At 44.1% G+C, this 21733-nt stretch overlaps 2 protein-coding genes across 2 annotated transcripts; both read right to left on the bottom strand.

The window, feature by feature from the left end:
* Positions 1-451: 451 nt before the first annotated feature.
* On the bottom strand, positions 452-18622 carry ADHFE1 (alcohol dehydrogenase iron containing 1). The gene is made up of 14 exons (XM_065668370.1): positions 18475-18622; positions 18000-18037; positions 15716-15759; positions 15477-15530; positions 14100-14254; positions 13741-13937; positions 13287-13364; positions 12057-12162; positions 10681-10833; positions 9447-9545; positions 8154-8232; positions 7599-7695; positions 4354-4511; positions 452-961 (listed from the first exon to the last, which is right to left on the bottom strand). The coding sequence occupies exons 1-14, from the start codon at positions 18567-18569 to the stop codon at positions 878-880; spliced, it is 1437 nt and encodes a 478-aa protein (XP_065524442.1). The 5' UTR covers positions 18570-18622; the 3' UTR covers positions 452-877.
* A 1342-nt stretch (positions 18623-19964) lies between these two features.
* Positions 19965-21282, bottom strand: RRS1 (ribosome biogenesis regulator 1 homolog). Its single transcript, XM_065669380.1, has one exon. The coding sequence runs from the start codon at positions 21171-21173 to the stop codon at positions 20094-20096; it is 1080 nt and encodes a 359-aa protein (XP_065525452.1). The 5' UTR covers positions 21174-21282; the 3' UTR covers positions 19965-20093.
* Between the last annotated feature and the right edge of the window lie 451 nt (positions 21283-21733).

Raw genomic sequence — 21733 nt, 5'->3', positions numbered from 1 at the left:
CTTAAGCTGGTGGCTGCACTCTGAGTGACAGCACCTGCAGGAGCTCAGCAAAACCAACAGCTACACAGAGAAGCAAGGTAGAGTTGTCAGCTTCTTTCCATGGAACACAGCAGGAAAAGGGAGCTGTTGCCTCCACAGACATAAAATGACCATGATGGATGATGTCTCGCCGTTACGTGGCTCCTGCTGACCATGTGGCTGTACTTTGCTCTGGTTTTGCTTCTCCTATGAGCACTTCCTATAGATCTTAAAAGGAAAGATAAATATCTGACAAGACACATCAGAATTTTAACCCAAAGCAAACTTTGAAGAAGCTTTTCCCAAACATGCATAAAGTGTGTAGGTTTTTTCTTAATCTAACAACAAAAGAGTACCCCAGTTCAACAGCCTTCTTAGCGAAGCCTGATAGTAAAAAGATGATGAAGTGGAACAGAATATAGTAAGCTGACACTTTCTGCAGGAGACTCACCCTTCTTTATTAAAAATTACCTCAATTATTTCTTAAATAGCATGACTTCTTAAAGACAATCACAGACAATTTAAATAAAAACATGATTTGTGAAATGGTTTGGAAGATCCCTTAAAACATTTTTCCACCTCTGACTACCTCTAAAGTACAAGAAAGCCTTCAGTAAAGCTCCAACTTTTATGCAAGTTAATACCACTGACTACTAAGCAAGAAAAAACCACCATCGAGCCTTCGCTTCAAAGCACCATTTAGCTGAAGATGAATTACTTGACCGGTTGGCACTGTATGATTCAACAGAAGTCAAAGGTACCCAAGTTCTTCCACTCTCAAAAGAAATTCAGCCCTGTTGCTGTCAGAAATTACCTTTGTGTTAGAACAGGACATACTTTTTAGAACAAAATGTTTAAGCTAATAAAGCTTCATGGAAGCCTCGAAGAGAGCAGATAAGTCTTCTTCTGTTTGGGGACGTGGTGATAGTTTGGTCACTCTCTCCTGCAAGAGTAATGAAACACTGGATTATAGAAGGTTGCCAATAAAATGAATCAAACAGTAGCTGAACTATGTGCCTTTGTACTAATGTCCTTCACAGAGAATAACAAGATTTTGCAAATACGCAATCAAGTAATTAAGGTTGAAGCATCATCAACTATACAATACTTTCAAGAATATATTAGTTAAAATTGCCTGTAATTAAATACACTGAAGCAAGATTAGAATGCAGTTCAGTTGCAAAGTCATGTACTTCAAACAAGGGACCTGTCAGTCACAGACGTCAGTATTCTGGAGGGTATTATCCGGGAATACACTCCATTTTTGCCAGAATTGGAACTAGGGAGTTCAATTTTTAGGGACCAAGCTTTTCAAAATACAACATCTCTCAAAGCCCAAGAACTGCTGCAGATGAGGACAGTAAACAGTGCTTGCAACTCGGACTCCAAAAAAGAGACACAGCAAGGGACAGTGGTGAAACTGCTGAAGAAATAGCCTGACACCTTGGAATCAGACTACAAAACAGCTGTAGCTGGGTCTTCATTTGGATGGTGATTCAACAAAATTTTCAGGTGCTGAAGTTCCCTTGACTGAAATGAAGCTCAGGTATATGCTTCACCGCTCTGCTTGACAAAATAACCACAAAGGCAAGGATGGCAATTCCAAAAAGCTCCATGCTACTGAGGATGAGGAGCTGTATTCGTGTAGGGATGCAGTCACTGCAGAAATACTCAGCTGAAAGGCCTAACATGAATGTACTCATACTGGCTACTATTAGCACCTCTATGCTTTCAACAGTCAACGATTTTAACATTTATTGAAAGACTGGAGAGAGTTACAAGCACCTTCAAAGACACTGGAACAGGTTGCCCCTAATAGTTGTGGTGCCCCATCCCTGGCAGTGTTCAAGGCCAGGGTGGACAGTGCACTGAGCAACCTGTCTAGTTGAAGATGTGCCTTCCCATGGCAGGGGTGTTAGAACTAGATGATCTTTAAGGTCCCTTCCAACCCAAACCATTCTATGACCCTATTTTGGCAAGAGGGAGTTTCTTCTGCTATAACCTGTTTCAACACCTCCCTCATGGAAGAGGCGATCCCAGTAGAAGCTCTAATCCTTTTTACCTCCTTTTTTACATGTGAGACAGATGTCATTTGCTAGGGACCTTGCTTTGTGCACCAAGTGGGGTGCTAGAGAAGGCACTCCTCCAGCCCCCTGCCTCAGCAGGCTCAGTGCCTTCCAGAGTGGAGCACACATCGCTGCCCACCACAATGTCACTGTGCAATGCTGTGGCTGCTCCACTTCCCTCCCAACCCACAGGGCTGTGATTTGTGGACAGGCTGGATGTGGTTACACAGCCAGAGGCCACCGCTCTGTAAACTTCCCACGTGAAATAGCATGGTGAGGAAGTCAGCTGTGACATATTCATGGTTCATAATCATGATCAGCATGGTTAGCGTGGCTTGTGATGAGTCTGAAAAGTGCAGCTTTGTGTGCATACCTACCTACATGAGCAGCTTTGCTCGTGCAGCAGTAGCAATCAGATGATACCTCTCTCCCCATCCCTGACCAGTGCTGCTATGAACACAGACGCAGCCAAAGAACAGGCAAAGATTCTTCTATGCAGTTTTGAGACCAAACAGAAAATTCAGACAGCACCAGAGCAAGAGAATGCTGTCTTTTTCAGCCTCACAATATGCAAAATACAACTCCTCTGTGCTCAAGTACTCAATGAATTAATCATCAGGCTTGTATTCAAAAACCAGGCTTGCATTCAAAAACCAGGCTTATATTCCAAAACCATGTAGATGAGGCCCTCAGTGATATGCTTTAGTATTGGTCTTGGCAGTCCTGAGGTAATGGTTGGACTTGATCTTAAAGGTCTTTTCCAACCTAGTTGATTCTGTTCTATTCTGTTAGGGCACTCTGGGCCAAATTACAGTTTTGCAGCACTGTATGGTGACATTGGGTGACACGAGACTATCACCCTGACAGACTGTAGCATTTCCCAGCTCTGTTGACAGAAGGCTGCAAAGGGATGCCCCTCTTTCATGCCTGGACACAGAGGCACCACCAGTTCCTCTGCACAAGCCTGTTGACACATACTGGTGCCCAGACAGCAAGGCCCCAGCTCCCTCAGTCTGACTCAGTGTTCTGGCCTAATGCCAAAAATGAGCAGCTCCAGGCTCAGCAGAGGCTCAGCCCCATTGCAGCTGCCTCTGGGATGTCTGCAGGGGGTGGGTGGGCTAGAGAACAGCCCTTTCGCAGTCTCTCATCTCCAGTCTTCCCCATCTCTCCTCAAACATCAGCACAAGGCCAGCCACCCTAGCCCTTGGCACAGCATCTTCTTTGCCACACTCACTCTTGTCTGTAACGAGATGTTCTATTTGTGATGACCCAAACCCTACAGTTCTAAAGGAGCAAACCTCAAAAATGTCCCACAACAATTTACATGCATAGTCTATTTGATGGGCCCTCAGAGACTTTAGGTTTCTTCCTGGCCTTGCCACTGTTCTGTTGTGTGTAATCCTAAATGCACCTCTGTGTAATTTTATCAGGTATGAAAGCGAATATTAATACTTACCCTTCATTATAAGTCTCTCAGATTTATGAATAAGGAGAACCAGACATGGTAAGAGGTACTGCTGTTAAAAGTTGGTAATCTTTCAGCCTACAAAACTTTCACTTTCTCCATGGTGTTTATTTCCCTTGCTACTTGATAGAAGTAAACCCTAAGTAGACAGAAGAGTCCATAGTATACAAATAAAACTGCCTTTTTACATGGAAGACACTGGATTTTGCTTTTGGAGCAATGTGTTGCTTTTTGCAGTGTCTTTGTGAGCACTTAAACAATAAAGTGTATTACAAGTTTAATCCGTATCATCCCAGGGGACCTTATCTCAAATTCTGATGGGGGTCAACAGAACAAAAAAGCCATCTGGGAAGAAAAATGCAACTTCTCAATATGGAAAAATGTAATGCAAAGTGATCAACATTATTCTTACCAGATAGCACTTAGTCTGAAGGCTTTATCTAGAACCCATTCTGCATGCATAATCAACAGGGACAGTTAGGAAAAAGCAGCATCTCCTATAAAGATCAAAGGTCTATGAAAAACATCCTCTTTTCAAAAACTGTGATGTTTCACAAAGCCAAACACCTAGCCATTCTTTCTGAATCCATGCAAAGAACAGACTGCAGCATGCACACCATCCCATCGAAAAGACAAACCTGAACTATGCACAGAAACAAAATACAGCTGACTATCCATAATGTTCTCCATTTTAATTGTTTTCCTTTAGGAGCAGAAATAACATTTGCTTGAAAAGAAACACTTCCAGTTTAAAAAATCTGCTCCATTTTATTTGACAAGAAAAACTTTTGCTTTCTCTCTTACCTGAGGCAGAGTGCCTTTGACTAATGCAGGGATGTCTGCTTTAGAATAACCAATTGCAGCTAAGCCATCATCAACATTCAGATCAAATAGGAATTTCCGGAGTGTGTCTGCCAAAATAAGCCCCGCATCTTTGAGTCTGGCAGTGCAGATGTCAGCTCCTAAAATAAGACATAATGCCTTGACTGTAGGGTGGAAAGAGTGGAGAAAGCTTGTTCTGGACTTAATTTAATCATATTATCAGCTGAATACATACCCACGCATAACAGTCACTGCCCTAAAAGCAACATTAAGCAAAACGAGGAATCAGTCCTCATTTTACAGTTGGAATAGTTTATGAAAGGTGAACTAAAACAAGATCAGAAGCAGGTATCTGCTGCCAGAAAGACTAACTGCCACATGAGGTTCACTTTCTCTTCCTCTGTGCTCACAGGGAGAAGCACTTTTCAGTCTGACTAACTGCTGGGAGGAAAGAAACTAACAGCATGAATGTCAATGGCATTTATTTTTATGGACAGCCTGCCAAATGCTAACTTTATTTTAAGGCCTTGAGTTTGCTGACATCTAGAGGACATGGAAACTGCTGACTATTCTGTTTAAGTACACATTCAAAGACCGTGTAGGCCGAGAATGACAGGAGAGGGCAGAGCAGTATTCAAGGGGTTAAATAAATACTAAACTTACTGCTATTCGAATATGTGCTGACTTGTGTAGGAGAACATAGAACATACAGGAAGACTGGTATCTTTGAAATATCTACTGAACAAGTCATGAAAGCATCGATATAAAGTGAAAGATTGCCAATATTCCTTGCAGAATAGCTTGCTTCCCTTTCTTCAATGAACAGTCAGGATTTAAGAGTAATAAGAAAAACACGTTCAGATAGAAGACACAGCTTCCTCCTTACAATTTCTTTTCAACGTAAGCTGAGCTAAATTTGTTCTCTGCGTAACCTCAATGATGTCACACCAGAACTATGTTAGGCCCAAGTGCAATACTGAGAGATGAGTAATAGCACAACATAGCTACAGGAAAAATATTTTCCCTGATCCTTACACAGTTCAGTGTAATGTTCAAAGGGAACGAAGAGGAGACCAACAAGCTCATCTGAGGAGCTCAGATATTTGGGTAGTAAGTCTGGCAGTACTGCAGAATATAGTATCTGGGATAAACTGATAAATAAGGTATGACAGTCTTGTACAAAATCTTATGCTACTGTGATTATGCCATGCAGCCTGAGTATATCCTGGGGTCTGCTGTACAGAAGTAACCAGAACATAAATCCAGTATCTTCAGAGTGAAGTAAAAGGGAAAGGGAGTAAGGGGGAAAAAAAGGACAGCAAATGTGAAGGGCAGTTTTAAAATATTGCTGTAGTTTTAGAGCTCTCTTTTTGCTCAACCTAAAGGATACATCAGTCTTTGACTGCACTTGGAAAATTTTTGCCCCCCCCCCCCCATATTTCAAGAATCCACCTCGCAGGTATTAAGCTTTTTTTCTGGCTGTACCCAAGTTCACAATTTACTCCTCATCATAAAATATCTTCTTAGGCATCACATTTGGCAACATGACATTTGAATTAGCTACTGTAGTCAGCTGGACTCTGGACTGGAATCAGAAGTAAACACCCTAGGTGGGAATTAACAAATCATTTCCATGCCACATGTGTCAGCACAGCAAGGCAGACAGTAACATAGTTAAAATTTCTACTGAGAAAATGAACACATCTTTTAGAGACAGGATTTATGGCAGCAGTTCATACCACAGAATCTACAGGAACTCCTTTGCAACCACTTGTTTTAAAATCAAGGAGCCAGAGTTCAAATTCTCAGATACACTGTGCTGCCCAGTTATCCAGAAACATTTTTAGTCAACTCTGAGTTGTGTGTTATTGCTGTAAGAACACCGACATTTTGTAGCTTAGTATATGATTCTGACTACTTTTGTGTTTTGGTTTTGGCCGTAGGTAGGACTGTGTACTTTGGAGGAAGGCTGAACCACCTATCAGCCTACATTTACAAAATAAACAGAGTTTCCCCCTGTTCTAGTTTTCCTGACCATGTTGTTTTACATCCGCTTTAAAATACAGGGATATTTTCATTGTCTATATAAAAGTCATACTCTTTCTTGAAATCCAGAATTCTTTCGGATTACTTATACAAGGAAGCCAGTCCTGCATGTGACTGAATGGCTGTGACTTGCATACCGAAAGCTGACCATACAAGGGACTGAACACAAATTTTCCAAACACAAGGGGAGTTGCCCTAACCACATTCCCTCTGCTTTTTTCACTGCTGCACATGTGGCTCTGATGGCTCATTAGCGAGCCTGGGTATTAGCAGCAGTTTAACTACAACACAGAATCTGGTGCAGACAAAAAACCTGACCTTAGATACAAACAAATTAGCCCATGGCAGATCTGTGCTGTCACAACTAGACTATTAACAGCTCCAAGATTACCTCACTGAAAGCTAGTTTAGTACACACAGTCACACTGGAGGTGCAGTGAAGAGGTACCATTTCTCTAGAACACCTTCTGGTGATGGGTTGCACAGATAAGAAACCACTGTATGAAAAGGTAACTTTTAAATGAACTGTCAGCTTGCAGTATTTACTTTTACTCTGCTAAGAAGCAGAAAATGCCACTTTGTTCATTAACTCACTTCTCAGCCATCACAGAACACCTACTCCATGCTTTGCCTTGACACTGGCCACTGAGAAATCCCAACACCTACAAACAAGCTAAGGCCTACATTAGGAAGATGGAAACACACAGCTTTGTGCTACAGAAAAATATCAGAAGCAATTCAAAACATCACTGCCCTAATTCATTGCCACAGCAGGGAATTTGTTAGGCAAAGTGCTTCCTTTTAGCTAACAGATGCACCTAAGTACTTGTTTGTTTGATGGTCTCTAAGGTAACTACTTTCCATTAAGCACCAAGACAGATGCCAATCACAGCTACTCTCCCCTGATTAGTAACAAATCTACAGTTAATTTCAACCTTTCTGTTTTGTAGCAAAGAAACACATTTCTCCAGTTTGCTTCTCTAAGTACATCATCCAAGTTTAGCATCATTCTACCTAAGTTTGCATTATGTGTAACTCAGACTCCAGAATCTTGTTTTTAAACTTAAAACCCCTGCAACAACCAACTACAATTGCTTGTACACATTTCTTTTTTCCTCCCCAAAAGACATTTTGGAAAGAATTCCATTTGTATGAGTCAGTTGTACCCATAGAGATTCTACCTAGTATCTCCGCAGCTTCCAAGTGCCGCTCAGGATGCATCTGTGCCGTGAAAGCAAACACTGCTGGGGATGTCAGCACCACAGAAAGGCCATGTGGCTGGGAGGGGAAAAAGAGAAAGAATAAAGTCACATCAACAGGACATTTATTTTCAACTTCAATGTGCTTTAATGCTCGTCCGTAGAATCATAGAATGGTTAGAGTTGGAAAGAACATTAAAGATCATCTAGTTCCAACCCCCCTGCTATGGGCAGGGACACCTTCAACTAGATCAAGTTGCTCAAAGCCCCATTCAAGCTGGTCTTGAACACTGCCAGGGATGGGGCAGCCACAGCTACTCAAAGGAACCTGTTCCAGTGTCTCACTACCCTGATAGTAAAGAATTTCTTTGCCATGTCTAAGCTAAATCTACCCTCTTTCAGTTTAAAACCGTTCCCTCTTGTACTGTCACATGCCCTTTTAAAAAGTCCCACTCCATTAATTTGAGATAACAAACAACTGAAATTATACAATAATTTATGTATACACTACAAAAGCAAAGATAAACCAAGTTTTACCACTAAAGAGTGATCCACATTATAATCCTTTGGTTTGTAAGTTTTCACCAAACCAGAAATAGGGTAAGACATTCCATGGCTGGAACAGAGTAGAGAGAAAGTGGTTAGGGCAGCTCTCCTAGTATTTGGAAAATCTGTGTTCAGTCCCTTGTGTGGTCAGCCTTTGGTATGCAAGTCTCTTCCGTACAGATCATAGAATCACAGAATCATGGAACGATTTGGGTTGGAAAGAACCTTAAGATCATTTAGTTCCAATCCCCCTGCCATAAGCAGGGACACCTCGCACTAAACCATGTCACCCAAGGCTCTGTCCAGTCTGACCTTAAACACTGCCAGGGATGGAGCATTCATAGCTTCCTTGGGCAACCCATTCCAGTGCCTCACCACCCTTACAGTGACGAACTTTCTCCTTGTATCTAACCTGAACTTCCCCTCTTTAAGTTTTAACCCATCACCCTTTGTCCTATCACTACAGTCCCTGATGAAAAGTCCCAGTATTCAATCTGTATGGATATTAAGCACAGATTACTCACCTCCTGCACCTTAGGGACCTAGTTGTAAAAAGTAGTACCTCCTTACTTTGCATGTGCAAAGTTATATTACTCCATTGACTGGACTGGAAGATGTTCAGTTACTAAAGTAATAGAGATATGCCTACAATAGCATAATCTGCACCCTTACATGATCACATTGCCTAAGAAAAATAAACATGATTTTTGAAGTATAATTAAAGAGTGTAGTTTTTCAAACAAAAGGCATGAAAAGAAGGTCTCCAAAGAGAATGATTGCTAATAAATTCTCCACACAGTTCAGGCTTAAGCTTTGCTCTGTTGAGATTTTCACCTGTATGAAACTACATTGCCTTGCAATATTATTTGCAGCTCATTTTAGCCTACCATTTGCCTACCCCATAAACAAACTTACAGACAATTGCATCAGTTCAGGAATTACCTCATTGTTGTCCCACTGCAGAACATCTGGCATGAAATCCAGCATTTTACATGCCACTGATTTTTCTTTCCCTATGTTTTTACTGACAAGGAAGGTAAAGGCCATGTTTTGTAACTTTCACGTTTGGATTTGAGTATCAGAAGCCAGAATACACAATCTTTATACACATAAACGCCAAGGGCCCATCAATTTCTCACAGCACAGGACTTCCCATGAATCACAGGCCAGGCTACAATGTCTTACTGTATATTCAGCAACAAAAGCAGCAATGTGATTGACAATCTGCTTCAAACACTAGCTAGAAGCTGACTTTGGATGGGGTTAATATTTTTCCATACTCACCAGAGATGAACACCAGCATTGCCAAAGCCAATACCAGCAAAAGCACTTGCCAGGTGCATGTTGGCTCTTGCTTCACGGTCCTCAGGGTTTCTGATGGCTCTGCGCACCATGGAGATAATGGTACCAGTGAATTCACAAACAGATTGGTAATTCAGTATGAAAAAGCCGGAGAAGGCTTCTTTACGGACAGATATACAAAAACTTTTAAGATAAGCTGAAATAAAAACGCTGGAAATAGTATCAGGTCACAGTTCAGCCAGAGGACTGCTTCTGGATCGATACTTAGATCAAACCAGTTCAGTGGAGGGCAAGTTTCCTTTACTTTTTTCCAAAAACGGAGTAAATAGAGTGAATTTAGCCATATTCACCTCAGCAGTTTAACAATTCTGCTTAGGAGCATTGGCAATCCTCTGTACCACTCCAAGATCCCTCCAGCTTTCTCACCACCGCATTACGTGGTGGTCTGGACCTCACCATCTGTGTGGGAAGAGCTCCTTGCCTTCCTATGCATCAGACTGCTTGTGTAGTTTGACAAGATGAAGAAAAAGTCTCATGAATAGATTCCACAAGGACAACAAACAACTACTTTGACTAGCCAGGTACTGTAAAAAGTCTTTAAAAATATGAAATCTCACACTGATCTTTAATAGAAGCACACATGGGATACAAAAACTGTATACAGGCTGAATATATTTTTCTAGGGATCAAACCAAAGTTTGGTCCCTACCAAACTGATCCCAGTTAAGTAAAAGCTTAATGTAAATTGAAGATCTTCTAAATATGAGCTAGTTTTCAGTAAATGCATAATTCTGCACTTTTGTAAGTGCACATATTTAGCTTCTTGGTGGATGTATCTTAATTTACACTGAAGGTCACAGAAATCACAGTATGTCATTCACTTTGTCATATATTCCCCTTATACTGTCATTGAAAACAGATTCTTGACAAAAATATGTGAATGTTGCTCCCATACTAACTGAGCAGCTTGAAATACCTTCAACTAAGGATTTATGAAACAGATCCACAGAGCATTAAAAAGCTGTCTCCTCAAGACAACCTAGTAACACTGCTTTTACTTTCAAAATATTTTGCTTTATTTAAGAGAAATCTAGGGTAGAAAATGAAGGTTTAATGTTGTAGTTCGCCTAATTTCAGCCCAAAGTTTATGCTCTTCTAAGCATCCCTTTTTGGACACTGAACATATTGTGAGGGAGGTGGCTGTTAAATGTGTTACCTTTTCAAATACTTAGCCACAATGCGCAGAGCATGGACAGCCCAGACGTCACTGATGGGGTTGCTGCCTTGGTAAGCTGGCCGGTTAATTGGATTTGAAGGGCAGGGACTGCGCATGTTGTAAGGAAGAGCCGTGTATGATTCTAGAGCGTGGCTAAAAGGAAGATTGAAACATGAATTATTTAAGTGGGAGAGTTCCTTTTTACTCCCCTGCTGTCCTTTGAATGCAGGTTCTTCTCATATATCTCTGGGGTTCTGGTGTTTCAACCGTTGCCAAAAATAGAAATACAATCTCATAGACCACTGGGAGACTACTGGGCGCTTCCAGATCACTTCATTCTCCACACAGAAGACAATCCAAACATCATCACAATCTATCAGGTCACACCATGCTTAAATTTAGGCTGCATGAACAGGCATCTTGGTGTGTAATGCTTTTCACCAAAGAGCTCTGTACATCTGCAATGGATGCACTTCCTCTCTGTCGGAAAGGGACTGTAAGGGACTTTAGCACTGGAAGCATTGCAAACTACCTTTCTTTCAGAGGTACAGACTGTTAAAAAATTAGAAGTATGATATTTAAGCTAAATGGAACTGCCAACAGTCTCATCTCCCAGAGACTCACGAATCTGACCACATAAAAAAGGGGCACTGCCTACATAGCCACATTCAGATGTACAGAACTACAGCCAAACCATTTTCACATACGAACAAATGCCTCAATTCCACTACAGACACTGCAGTTCAGGATACTTCACCTAGCCAGAGAAATCAGTTTCATTATACATCTTTTACTTCAATATAAACAGCATCCAGAGCACAGTAAGCTCTGCCTCTCTGAACAGAAACTTCCATGCGTTTTGGTGCAGTTAAAAGCTGTAGGTTTAGGGTGAAGAAAATTTTGTGCCAAGTGAAAAGTAAATTATGAGACAGGTTTGAAAATGGCCTTAAATGGGCTAAGACCTGCCAACATCCCACACGTCATCAGAAATTGTTGTTGACACATTGTGGCTTTTATTAGAAAATCCTTGTTCTCTGCTCCCTGCTATGTCTATGAGACATGCTAAACGCTGCTGCAATTGTGATTAGTCATCTACATGACCTCTTAAAAAGGGATGCCTCTTTCCTGAAAACAACCATCCTGGAAGCAAATGGCTTCTCCAATGTACTGCAAACACTAAAATTTCTGCAAATGAGTGATACATTCTGAGGGAGGTCGTGAAATTAAATAAAAGTATAACAGAGACCACTTTCACAAGAACAGGAAAGGAAGAAAAAAGATCATCCTTTCCTGTGCCTTATATTTTTTTTGCAATCATCACAGTAAAAAACCAAAATTCTTAGAAATTCAAGTGGCGGCCTCTACAGAGAACTCACCAAAGCACGTCAAAGCCACTGTTGGCCACTATTCGCTCAGGCATAGAGAGTGTGTGTAAAGGATCAATGATGCCTAATGTTGGCTTAATGGCTCTTGTAGCAATACCTGTAATACGTAAGTAAGAAAAAGGGGTTAAAGATTTTTTGCAACAGAATAGGAAAGGCAAGCTTAATGTTCATAACTTAACAATAATGAGGGGAAATGATTTGAAACTATGAAGATAAAAGAAAAGAGAAAGAAGGGACACTGAGGAGTACCTATGAATGTAAGTCTTACCAATGATTAAGTCCCTGTGAGAGAGTTAGATGATTTGAGACTTTTGCCTGAAGTGAATTACACCAGAAAGTTCTCTCTCCATTTGTAACCCTTCCTGAGTACCCTGTGCTTTCAAAATGTCTGTGCTGAATGGCATCTGCAACAATATTCTTAGATTTGTATCTTCTGTGAACAATCAGATGGCAAGACTGGTTTGTGTTTGCAATCAATTGCCATGGCTAACTGGTGTCTTCAGTATTCGTAATAACTGTGCCTTCATATTTTTGTTATGGGTCACAGATGTAGCTTTGAGAGCGACAGACATACAGACAGACTGACTACATACGGACTAGGAAACTGAGCTATGGGCAGAACTCCTTAGCATACCAATTTGGGTCCCATGTACTGTAGACTGTGCGGCATATAAAATCCACATGCTGTGTTTGAGTAAAACCTTGAAACAGCTACGAAGCTTAAGATGACATTTTAGCCTTAATTTTTGTTTGCCAGGGATGAAATGGCCAAAGGAAGACAGTGCCCCGTACTTGCAGAGCATCTCAGGCCTGAGGTTTCAAAAGTCAGGAAAAGGAACATCTGGTTGCAATTATACAACAAAGAAACAGAAGTCTTAAAAGCAGAAAGAAAAATACAGAGGAAATAAGGAACAGTTGGTTGAGCCTGGATGTAAGTAGAAATTTCCTTTGCAATTAAAATTTTCTGCCATTTAAGGACTTGAAAGATCTTAGTTTCCTGTTTTGCCTTCAAACTATAATCCACTATATTGCATAGGTATTTCATTATGTCACTATGCCAGAAATTTAATTCAAAGAGGAAACCTTTAAGCTCTTAAAATTTGCCTGTGGTAGTTCAATCAAACAGAATGACACCTGGAATGACATGCAATATCCCTTTATTTTAATGAAGACATTGGAAAAGTCACTGTCTTGAAATGCAGACAAAAAAACAAACCTCACCGGTTTTTACTTTTAGCTCTTTGAAGTCAAAAATGGCAACACCAGTGGTTTCACTTCCAGTTCCAGATGTTGTAGGAACTTAAAAAGAAGAATGGGGATAACAACAAATAATAAATAATACATAATATTGCAAAATAAATAAATAAAACCACAATAGTAATGCCACCAAAAGTACAGGCCCCAGGAAATCGTGGCGGTATCCCTGATCAGAAGCCAACAAGTCAAAGAGAAACTTTGATCACTTTTGTCAATAAAAGAAGTCAAATTTGGCTAAACTAAACAAACTAATGACAAAACCTGTGATTTATTTTCACTGAAGTAAATAGCAAAATTGTTGCTGAATACAACTAGAGGAGCAGTAAGCTGAAAGGAAGCTGAAATAGTCATGGTAAGCTGATTTCAGCAAAAATATCATACAGAGTATAGAACGAGTCCCCTTCTCCTCCTCCTTTACCTGCAATAAGTGGCTTCAGGGGCACAGTGACTGGCTTCCCTTTACCAATAGGAGCATTCACATAATCCAAGAAGTCTGACATAGGGCTGGACGAATAGAGGTTGGCAGCTTTACAGGTGTCCATTACAGACCCACCTCCAACAGCAACATAAGCATCAAACTCTCCCTTTTTAGCAAATGTAATGGCATCCAGGAAACTTGGAAAACAAGAAAAGCTTTCCAATTAGAAGAAAAACAGCACATAGAGAAACTAACGATTAAGACCAGCATACAGGTCACAAGGGAGTGTTCAAGCAGCTCCATGGCATGCTATAAAAGTCAAGGCACTAGCTGGAGAAGCATGTTATCAAAAGTAGTACCTTTGGTCTGTTGGCTCCACCCGGACATTATCATACATCTGAAAGTTTATACCGTATTTTGCCAAGGAATTCAGTACTGCATTTACAGGAGGGAGTTGGGAGAGGTTTTTATCTGTCATCAAACAAACTCTTTTAGCACCAAGATTCTTCAGGTCCTACAATAACAATGAAATTAAAAAAACAAAAAAATTGGTATAAAATAATGAATTAAAGTATTTAAATACTAATCCAAATCAACTGGAATAATTAAAAAATAATACAAAACCCAATCTAAAAATAGTTGGTTATAGCTGTAAAATTTTTGAAACAGTATCAGCTAAAGAGGATTAACCACATACATAGAGGATGCAGAAAACAGCATAAAGAATAAGGGTACCCAACTTATACAGGTGAAGTCTTATGATAGAATAAAACTAATGATAAAGATGTTGAATAAGTGAAAACCACGAGGAGCCACTTAAGACTACAGTAAAATGTGAAATATTTTCTTGAAGTATTTTTTTCCTACACAATTCGTGTGACATAAAAAGCTTTGTACACAGGTTAGGTCTCCCCTAACTGCCTACCAAAGCACAGCATTAAAATCTTCAAAATTTTAGACTGAATATTAATTTACTGAGGAAAAATCAAAATAAGGTAGCCAAAAGAAGAAAAATACTACTACATGCTAACAATTGCTAAATTAATTGTCACAATACCTACTGAATACATGCAATTCTAAATAATCCTAATGCTGTTTAAAGACAGAAGTTCTGTCTAACTTAATTTACCATCTATTAATTTACTTTACAAATTTGCAAAGAAAAGAGAACTGTTAATGCCATAAATGCCAGAAAGAGAGGAAAAACTGACAAATGAAGAATCCCGGTGACAAAGGCAAACTGGAACAATGTACTCAGGTGAATCATCTCCACTGCTGAAACAAAAACTATACATTTTCGCAGTGCAAACTCAGAATATCCAGCTAATTTAATGGAAAGTCTCCAATTCATTTTAATGAGCACTAGAAGAGACAGAAGTGTTCTTGAGAAAATCCTGGTGAGTCACCAGGATTCAAAGCTTTTTGCATTAAATTCCCTGTCAGAGAAAAATATTCTTGTATAATCCTGGTAAATCATCAACAATCTCATTATTCACAAAGCTGCATTTCCTGTGCTCATTTTTACTACAGCAACACCGATGTAACATGCTTCTGTTCTGTACAGAGTATTTTCCAGCCTTTTTTTACACTTACATATGTGACTACACCGACTGCAAAGCTGTAGAGATTCAGACACAGTATATATAAGTTTTTCCTTACAAAATGGATTGATAGCACAAGCAGCCCTTTAGAAAATAACTCTTCACCAGTGCTGCACTTACACTATGGGAGCTTACCATGCCAATCTCTTTAGTAACTCCTTCTCCATACCGGATGTTTGAAATGGCCATCTACCAAAAAAAAAAAAAAAAAAAAGGAAGAAAATGTATTTTTTCTGGAAAAATTGAGAAATGCATCTAGTCCCAAGCAGTCAAAGGGAAATATAAATGTTTACCAACATAAACATTTGTTAAATGACATATTTGTAATTATAAAAGATACTTTAAAATCAAATATATTTTATTATTCAATCTACCTCAAATGCATAGTCTGTATTTCCCAGGGTAGGCCGGTCAGGGACTAGAATGGAAATAAAACAGTAAAATTAGGGAACAAAAAGTGACTTTAATCTGTATCTCAATACTAGATTGACAGATTCCTTTGCTTTTAAAATCACTAATACATTTGCACAGGTCATCTTGGCATGTCTGGGTAGCAGTTGCCCGTTTCAACCCTTGTTGTTTGTGAGATTAAATGATCCAAGTACTTGATTTGATTCATATAAGTCAAACCAAGTGGTTTTTTCCTTCTTTCAATAATTAATTCTTTCCTGTAAAACCTGAGTAATTCAGCACGAAGTCTGCATGAGAATTTGTTTTCTGTCTGCAAAGACCAAAGCAGCACATACCAAGTAGCACTGATCATCTTCAGAGCGTACAGGCTGCTACATACAGGTTGAGAGGAGTTACAAATGTGTTGGGGCTACATGATAACCTTCAGAACAACTTTTAAGACAAATCCATGAGACATCCTCCATATGCATATGGACAGAGAACATCTTTTGTACATGTGAGATTGATACTAACAGGTCTTTACACTTCTTTTTACTTCTGCTTAGTTGTGAACTTGCAGCTGAAACTGAATTGCTTGCTTGAAAATTAAGAAACTCCATGCATTGCTCATAATAAACAGAGTTTTAATAAGGAGCAGTGGGTCACTATCAACTTCATTCAGTGGAAGAGAGAAGATATTTATAAGGATAGTATTTCAGTCACATCCGCTCTCTGCCATGCCATTCCTGCATGAATTACCACAAAAATCTCAATTTCTTACATATCCTGATTTTGCCCCAAACTGGAACAAACTACCTGAACTGAAACAGCCAATTCCTCTCCAAGAAAATATCAGAAGAGGCATTCTGCTCTTCCTGCTGAAATCATGCCTTCTGTCTGCTATATTAATTGAAAATATGCAATTTGGATTCAGATAGAATGAGTGAAGACATGATAATGAGTCTTACTGACACGCTGGCGTGCACTGAAGCACTGACCCACAACAGTAACAGATAGATGTATTAAAATCCTTTACGTACTTTCTATTCAAGCTCAGGCCAGCTGCTATCAGCTCTTTCACTGCTGTCTCTTGCCAGGCTGTACATGTTTGACCTCTCCTGGAGTTTGAGTCCGCTGTACTCTCAAGTCATTAGTTTGACAGGCTCAGAATATGTCAAAGCCATTTACTCTCTTGCTTTCTAATGATATAAGAGATGCCCTGCTGTTATAGTCTTGAGCCAAGCTTAACTTTCAGGAAGAATTCTACTGAGTTGAAAATTCCACTATCTGCTTGAACACTGCCAAGAAACAAAACAAACATTTTTTGTCTGCTACAGTTCCCACTATTTGGAGACTTACTTAACTGAAACCATCTTGCTACATTATAGACTCAACTGCTGCCTAAACCTTTCAGAGAGGGCTTTTAATAAAGACTTCTATTTAGCAAGGACTTAGCTTGAATTGACTGAGTAGGTCATCAAGCAGACAAGCAGAAGAATGAGATTCTATTTCTCAGCTGTGCGATTGTTTTGCTTTATGATGGTCTTGGGCAAAACAAATACCTGAACATATATATGGCTTTTCCATATGCAAAATGGTAACGGTAATTCTTTAAAGAGTGTCTTAAGTAAAGAAGGTGAAACCAGGCCACTCAGAATTACACACTGCTGAAATTATGGCCTGAAACACTAATTTTTATTGGATCTGGATATTGACCAGCACACAGATAACTATTCCTATAGCCTCCCTGCAGTCACTGCAAACAGATATTCCTTCCAGGGTGATGCGGCACAGCTCTCTTGCTCTTACTCCACAACCCTGGCCTATGTGAGCTGCATTCTCAGGGCTGGTTGTATGAAACCCCTAAGGAGAAAGCAGACATTGGTCAACAGGTCCTTCTTACCCATATCACTTCCTGTTTCTTTCCCAATGTAACAGATGTGCATTGATCCCCCCAAAACAGATCTTGAGATGGCCCCGTTGGTGACAGCAATAGTACCAGCCAGAGCAGATTTCTGACCAACTTGCCTCATAGTAAAGGCAGGGAGGGACAGGATGCATTGGTTGTGGTTTATGTGGGAACAGTAAATCTCTCCAACAATAACCACTATAATTGCACAGCTGGAAAATAACAGAGTGCTTACCTTATCCTATAAATAGTTCTCTTTCCTACCTGCTACCTGCACCATCTGCCCAGGTTACACTAGTATGTTTGGCCCTACAGGCCCATGGGCTCCTACGGATTTGGAGACGCGTATCAAGTCTTACCTTGGGAATAAGTGTGGGAATGGCTCGGGCACCGACATCTAGGTAAAAGAAATGGCACGGTTAAACGGGAAAACTAAAGCAGAAACACAGATCTGTCCTTGCCCAAGCGTCCTGTGCGCACTCGCCCTTCGTGCCCAGCCCCAGCGAGGCCTGCCAGCACAGCCCGGCGCTGTGAGGAGGCCTGGGCCGCAGCGGGAGCGGGCCCACCGGCCGGAGAGCACGCGTAAGCCCTGGCAGGCGGCCCACGGGGGGACCCATGTGAGGCGGGAGGTCAGCGCTAGGCAGGGGCACTGGGAGACCCCCGCGCCTGCCGCCAGGCCTCACCCTCCGCCGCACTGCCGGCACCGGCCCGTAAAGGGAGGGAGCCCAGCGGGCGGCCCCAACGGGCTCCGGCTCCAGCCCCGCCGAAGCGGTGGCTCCCGTGGCGTGGCGTGGCCCGGCCCGGCCCGGCCCGGCCCGGCCCGGCAGCACTCACGCGGCCTGCTGCAGCTGCCGCAGGAGGCGGACTGCCCGGTCCCGCCCGGCTGCCATTGCCACGGCTCTGGGGGCCGCGGGTCGGGGCCGAGCCATCAGCAGCGCCTCCTCTCGGGGCTGGCGGCGGGGCAGCGCTGGCTCCCGCCCGCTCCCCGACCCCGGGGTCAGTCGCACGGGGACCAAAGCCCGGCGGCAGCGAGCGCCGCCCTCGCTCCGCTCCCGAGGTAACCGAGGGTCCCCCAGCTGCAGACGCAACCCACACCTGTTCTAAGGAGGCATCCGACGTGCCCTATGGGAAGAATCAGGGGTCTGGAATGTATCTCAGATCAACTTTTCCCCCTTGTCCAAACACTTTTGCCCCTGCACTCCCTATCATATGCTTACTCTGAAGGCTTGGTGTCAGTGGGTTGTGCCCACAAGACCATTTGTGCCACCAGCAAGTCTGAAGCAGCCTGTAGTGGTGCAGTCTGCTCTGCACGGTCGTGAGGCACATTAAAGTGGCAAGAACACATCCTAAGCAAAGCCCATAGGTTGAGCACTATAGACAGTCCGTCAAAGACACCCAAATCCCTTCAGCTCCAAGGTGTATGCACCCCTTCTGCCCTCAGCAACTGCCTTATAAAGAGGTTTTGCTTTCTGCACATGCTGCCATCCCACTGAACTGAAACAGAGTAAGACAACAGAACTGCTAGTCACCTTTTTCAGAAACTGTTTTGCAGCGAAATATTATGACAGTATCCACTCAGGAGTCCACTACTTGCAAGTCTGAGAACTTAATTTACTTCAGATTGCTGGAACTTGTTTTTCTGCTGCTGTTACCAAGAATGGGCCCAGGAAACAGCATCTGTCCTGTAGGTAAGCTACACTTTAGGGCAGCAAACTCTGTATTCTTTTATTTCACGTGTACAGGAGACACTACAAAGTCAAAAAGAATAATAAGCAGAAGTCTGAGTTAACTTCTGGTCTCAAACTGCTTAGTAAAGTAAAACACTGTGAAACGATTTCCATGAAATGACAGATTACTATTAATACAAGGAGAAACTCATGTTTTAACTGCTGTTCAATACAAATTTCTAATGCAGTGGCTGGTCACCAACTTTGACTTTTTTTTTTTTCTTTCACTCAACAGAACTCTAGGAAATCTGCACTATTTCTTAGGCCCTGCAATAAGCCTTATAGCAAGTTTTCATGTTCCTTCTGTAAGGGAGCCCGGCACAGAGCTGAGCAGCAACAGTTGATTTACAGAGCAAGAGCTCCACCATGAGGCCACCTGCCCTGAGCAGAGCACAGCTCTCAGCCTCAGTCCGGCCGGGGAATGCTGCAGCCACAGCCAGCCGTGAGGTATTACCTGGTAACATTACCTGACTGTCCCCACGAAACACCCTGCTTGGAGGGACCCGGGGCTCCTGACACCCTCGACGCGCCACCGGTTTCCCCTGGATGGAGAACACAGCCCTCCCCGGCTGCCAGCTAAAAGCCACACGCAGGACATTTTAAGAAAGGCCGGATCGTGTTTATTGACAAATAGGTGTGGGAATAGAGCACGAGGCAGGAGGCTGGCAGTGACAGTCCCTTCCACACCTCAGCAGGCGCCCCCAGCCCCGTGCTCCATGTAGTCCCTCATGCCTTCTTTCTCCTGCTGCCACCAGTGCTGCCGCCCCCAGGCCGCTGCTGCTGTCGCCGGGCCGCACTCTTCTTGCTGCTGCGCCCAGTCCGCTGCTGCCGGCGTCCGCGCTTCCCCCGCTGCGACTGCTTCTTGCCCTTGGCGGCGGCCGCCTCGGCTTCCTCCTGGCGCAGCTGCTTGTTGACAGCACGGGTGATGTCGAGGACGGGCTTCTTGCTGCCCATGTCCTTCAGCAGCTCCAGCTGCCGGCTGCGCTCCGCCGCCAGGTTGCCCAGCAGCGGCTCGAAGCGGCGCTTCCTGCCGCCGCTGCGGGACGGCGGCTCTGCCGGCTCCTTGGGCAGGCGTGGCTGGAAGCGGCCGAGCGACGCGGTGGAGACGCGGGCGACCCGGGCGACGTGGCTCAGCTCCTCCTTGCTCTGGTGGCCCGTAGGGTGGAGGGGCGCGGCGGGGACGGCGGCCCCGGCCCGGTGGGCCCGGGCCAGGTTGCGCAGTCGGTTCAGCTCGTTACGCGCCACCCGCTCCCGCTTCTCCCGCCGCAGCCGGGCGAACTGGTCCTCCTCCGGGTCGGCGCCCGCCGGCACCTCCGCAAGCCAGGCGCGGGCCGGGTCGCCGCCGGCCCGCCGGTAGCCCCAGCGCCGTCGCCACTCCTTGGCCTGCTCGTCCCACACCAGCGAAGTCCGCTTGCGCCGCCGGATGCCCTTCAGCCGCGCGAACTGCTCCCACCGCGTCGGCGGCTTCGGTCGCGGCGGCGGCTTCTCCCGCGGCAGGCGGAAGGTCGGCTCGGGCAGCCGCGCCACCAGCGGTCCTCCCGCCCCGCCGGCGCGCTCGGCCGGCAGCTCCCACAGCTGGGCCACCAGCAGCTGCGTGTTGTCGCGGGCCAGCGCCAGCAGCTGCGCCTCCCGCTGCGGGCCGGCCCCGCGCAGCCCCGCCGCCGGCGGCGGGTTGCGGTCCAGCGCCAGCAGGTTGCCCAGGTCGAACTCCAGCTCCAGCTCCTTCTCCACCACCACGCTCCGCCGCTTCTCCGCTTCCTGCTCCTCGGCGGCAGCCAGCACCTCCTCCACCCGCACGGCCGCCATGACGGCGGTGAGGCCGCGCCGGGCCGGGCCGCGCCGCTGCCACACGTGCGCGCCGCTCCCACCGGGAGACCCCGGAACTGCAGCGAAGCCCTTCCCTGTCACCCCGCCGGAAGGCGCACCGCCGCAGCCGGCATGGCGGCGCCGGGCGGGCGGGCTCGGTGCAATGCCTGCCGGGAAACGTAGTCCCGTCAGCGCCGGCGCTGAGGGCGTGAAGAGAGCGTGTGTGGGAGCTGTTACTTACAACAGCCTCTCCCTGGGCCTTCTCCCGAGGTCTTCCATGGGTTTGGGGGATTTGTGGGGAGTGTATCCTTATGTGTGACAGTCACTGGTGTAGGACAATGCCTGCAAGCGCTGGTGGCAGGGTGAAAACTCCAGTGCTGGAGGGCAGCTCCCCATAGAGCGAGGCGGGCCATGTGGGTGAGCCTGCCCGCAGCGGAGGGAGAGGGCGGACAGGGATAGTGACCAGTGAGGTGACAGTGCCTGCATCCCCGGGTCAGCCGGGTCAGGGATGCCGCCCTGCTGTTTATAAACAGACGGGCTCTGGGAGAACTTAAGAGTCC

This window comes from Lathamus discolor, chromosome 2, assembly GCF_037157495.1.
Source record: "Lathamus discolor isolate bLatDis1 chromosome 2, bLatDis1.hap1, whole genome shotgun sequence".
Classification (NCBI taxonomy): Eukaryota; Metazoa; Chordata; class Aves; order Psittaciformes; family Psittacidae; genus Lathamus; species Lathamus discolor.
This window is presented reverse-complemented; position numbering and strand designations above follow the sequence as displayed.

Bases quoted from the DNA above. Each gene is read 5' to 3' on its own strand.
- ADHFE1 (XM_065668370.1), bottom strand. From the start codon at position 18,569: ATGGCTCGGCCCCGACCCGCGGCCCCCAGAGCCGTGGCAATGGCAGCC. The intron at 14,255-15,476 runs GTAAGCTCCCAT...TTGTTATTGTAG, and splicing joins TTACTAAAGAGATTGGCATG to GACCTGAAGAATCTTGGTGC. The intron at 13,365-13,740 runs GTAAAGGAGGAG...CTTCTTTTTAAG, and splicing joins CCTGAAGCCACTTATTGCAG to TTCCTACAACATCTGGAACT.
- RRS1 (XM_065669380.1), bottom strand. From the start codon at position 21,173: ATGGCGGCCGTGCGGGTGGAGGAGGTGCTGGCTGCCGCCGAGGAGCAG.